This window comes from Notolabrus celidotus, chromosome 7 (genome assembly GCF_009762535.1).
Source record: "Notolabrus celidotus isolate fNotCel1 chromosome 7, fNotCel1.pri, whole genome shotgun sequence".
NCBI classification, from domain to species: Eukaryota; Metazoa; Chordata; class Actinopteri; order Labriformes; family Labridae; genus Notolabrus; species Notolabrus celidotus.
Window position 1 is genome coordinate 5431031 of NC_048278.1, and position 3660 is coordinate 5434690.

The 3660-nt window shown below is 37.8% G+C and overlaps 1 protein-coding gene across 1 annotated transcript; it reads right to left on the reverse strand.

Moving 5' to 3' along the window:
- Nucleotides 1–837: 837 nt before the first annotated feature.
- Nucleotides 838–2390, reverse strand: si:dkey-27j5.5 (GTP-binding protein Rhes). The gene is made up of 2 exons (XM_034689074.1): nucleotides 1685–2390; nucleotides 838–1522 (listed from the first exon to the last, which is right to left on the reverse strand). Exons 1-2 carry the CDS (start codon nucleotides 2310–2312, stop codon nucleotides 975–977), a joined length of 1176 nt encoding a protein of 391 aa, XP_034544965.1. The 5' UTR covers nucleotides 2313–2390; the 3' UTR covers nucleotides 838–974.
- Between the last annotated feature and the right edge of the window lie 1270 nt (nucleotides 2391–3660).

Here is a 3660-nt window from a genome sequence, read left to right on the forward strand (position 1 = left end):
TACTGTTTTGCAAATGTCGAGGATGATTCCAGAAATGTACCAAAGCGACTGAGAAAAACTGTAAACCCTCTGAAGTCTGTTGTTCTCTGCATAAATGAATCATGAACTCATGAGTAACTGTCACTGTGGATCCCACAACAAAGAGGCAGATCTTTGATGTATTTTATGATTTGTAGATCCCTCCTTTATTTTGCATCATCGATTCTGAGGGGGACTTTCATGGATGATAAAGCCCTTTGTTGATTCTTAGTGGACAGGCAGGAAGGACCCGCAGAATGATGGGCCCACATAAGAAGCCATTTATAGAGAGCAGTGTAGGATGGGAAGGTATGCCAACTGGAAACCTCTGCTTGAATCTGGTGGTTGAGGATGTGTGGGTTTCAAGCTGTGGACTTCTGGCTATCACGAAAACAGCATAACATGCATGCACGCGCATTGGTGCACACACACACACAGGGAAGAAGAAAAAGAGTGGGCAAGCAAGAGAAAGAGTTGACCAGATTTCTGTATATTATGCAATAATCACACAGTAATCAAACCGTCAGTTCCTGACTCAGCATCCTCCTACCTTCTCCTTCAGTGTGTGTGAATGGGTAGCAACACAAAAAAAACACACACACAAGGATAGATGGATATATAGATAGATAGATAGATGGATGGATGGATGGATGGATGGATAGATAGATAGATAGATAGATAGATAGATAGATAGATAGATAGATAGATAGATAGATAGATAGATAGATAGACAGATAGATAGGTTATATTTTTGTTTTTGTTTGGGAAATTCACACAAGCACACAAGCAAGGTTTTTATATAAGAAATAAAACACACAATTTTTCTATCAAAATATTTTATTTTTAAAAAATCTCAAGGTTCATGTAATTAGACAACCTGAATGCATCTGAATAAAGTCAGTGCTTTTATTGTTTAATTCGCTCTGTAACACTTGGCCTCGTGCTCTCACTGTCTCTCACTGAATTTGACATTTGTCCAGTCCTTTGCCGGCCTTCCTCGCCGTATGTGGTCCAATCACCTGCCGCAGATCTGTGCTAAAACTCGGCCGCCGGGCCAGTGGGTACAAGGCACCGCATGCATCTTCGCCTCCCAGGTTCCGGTTCCCCCTTCCCCCCTGCACACGGCCCGTGCGCATTGCCTGATACGACCTGAGGGAGAGTTTGCGGTGCTGAGACGGGCCAGTTTCAGCCGGGAGTCCACCTCGCTTTGCCAAAGATTCGAAGACTTTCTCGAGATTTGTGCTGTCCTTTGCAGATGTTTCAAAGTAGGCGCAGTCTTCACCGACAGCTTGAAGCACTTCTGCCTTGGATATTTCTCTCTCAGACTCCAGGAGATCCACTTTGTTGGCGCAAATCACGAGGGGAACTTGCAGCTGTGCGCACTGCTCTGGTGCAGAGGATTTGGTGAGTTTGGATTTTGCAGCCAGAATCTCCGTTCGCAGTGCGCACACCTCATCGAAAGAGCTCCGGTCATCCAGACTGAAGACAAGAAGAAATATGTCTCCTGCAAAAATAAAGAAAGCAATTTATTTTCTCTTGAAGTTGTCTTTTTTATACCAATGCATTCCTCAGCGTAAGCAAACATTAACGCATGCACTAACCACCCATAGTGGCTCTTTTGTTAAAGGCAACTTAAGACTATCATGCATTTTTGAGTTTTACGCACCAGTGAGGATGGACAGCCGCCGTTTGGCTGGAAAATCCCTCTCCCTCGACGCATCCAGGATGTCGATTTGGTAGGTCTCTCCTCGGATACGAAAGAGTTTCCTGAGGAAATCCTCGGAGGTTGGGTTATAGTCCTCTACAAATCCGTCGCGAAGGTATCTTCTCAGGATGGAGGACTTTCCTACCCGTGGCGCACCAAGAACCACGATGCGCTTACAGTTCTGCGGCTTAGTGCAGGAAACAGAGTCTTGTCGGTGCTCTTGGCTAATCTGGCGCTGGCGGGTTTGACCGTGAAGAACCAGAGCTGCTAGCTGATCCAGGGGAGATCTTTTGAGGGGATGGCTGCTGTTTGAAGAGGACAGTTGCCTCATGGTGGACCCTGACCGCGTCTTCTTCTCCTGTTTCCACTGAGACGTGGCGAGTTTAAGTATCCCCAAGCCTGCTTTTATCCCTGAGGAACTCAGATGCTGCGACGCGTTTTTGTAAGCAAGCAAGACTTTAGAGGACCCGGCACACTGTCCATCCACCTTCCCATGAAAATGAGACCCATCCATGGTGGGACAGCTGTGCTGGTGCGGAGCAGGGACGGAGGCGGTCTGTGCGCCAGCGGAGATGCTGCTTCTGTCCATCGTTTTGAAATAGTTGTGCGCCCTAGGTTAACGCAACAAAGCGGAGTGTGTGTTCTGACGTTGGTGAGACTTGCCTTTGGCGCAGTGGCTGTGAGTTGTCTTTATATAGCCATCAAGCACCCCGTGGTTATGCGCGTCATGCTGATTGACAGGGGTGCTGTTGGGTTGTTCTAGAAAAAAACTGGAGGTAAATAAATGTGCTCATTAATATTATGGCTTTAGACCGCATTTAAAGCATAAACTATATTTTGATCTTTTTATGTTATTCTTTCATGTTTCAGGAGACCATTAATAAGTTATTGTTCGACCTATTAGTAATATAATTATGATTATTAGAAGCTAAATGATAATGATAATGATAATAATAATAATAATAATAATAATAATAATAATAATAACAATAATAATAATAATTATAATAATAATAATAACAACAATAATAATAATAATAATAATAATAATAATAATAATAATTAAAAAAAAAAAAAAAAAGTAATAATAATAAGAATAAGAATGATAATAATAAAATAATGATAATAATAACAACAATAATAATAATAATAATAATAATAATAATAAAAATAATAATAATAAAAAATAATAATATTAACAATAACAACAATATTATTATTCTTTTTATTGTTATTATTATTATTATTATGAATTATATCATTGTTATTGTTATTATTATTATTATTATATTATTGTTATAATTATTCTTATTAATTATATTATCGTTATTGTTACTATTATTATAATTATAATTTTATTATCATTATTATTAATAATAATATTATTATTATTATTATTATTATTATTATTTTATTTTTTTTAATTATTATTATTATCATTATCATTATTCTTGTTAACATCATTATTAATGACATTATTATCACAGTTTAAAATTATATTAAGTCTGTTTTTATTGTTGCATTTTTAAGGTGACAAGACTTTGAGTGTCTTGAAAGGCGCTCATAAATAAAATGTTCTTTTATTATTATTATTATTATTATTATTATTATTATTATTATTATTATTATTATTATTATTAATAATAATAACTTATCATAGTTTCTGTGAGTTAGGCTCCCTAAATAGATATGTTTTCTCTTCTCCTGGCCTTTTTTCGTGCTGCCTCAAGTGTACAGCATTGTCTGTAGTAGCTAAATATGATCGAACACTTGAAATTGAAAGCGAAGATTTTATTGTAAATTATTTTTTCCCCTTCAAATCGGAGTAATGATTTAAATATGTGCCTTCTCTTACTTTGGGAACAGATTTTGAACAGTTTTACGCAAAACATTGAGAGTGAAACAGGAAGACGGAGAGAAGGACTCCTCCCCCCGTC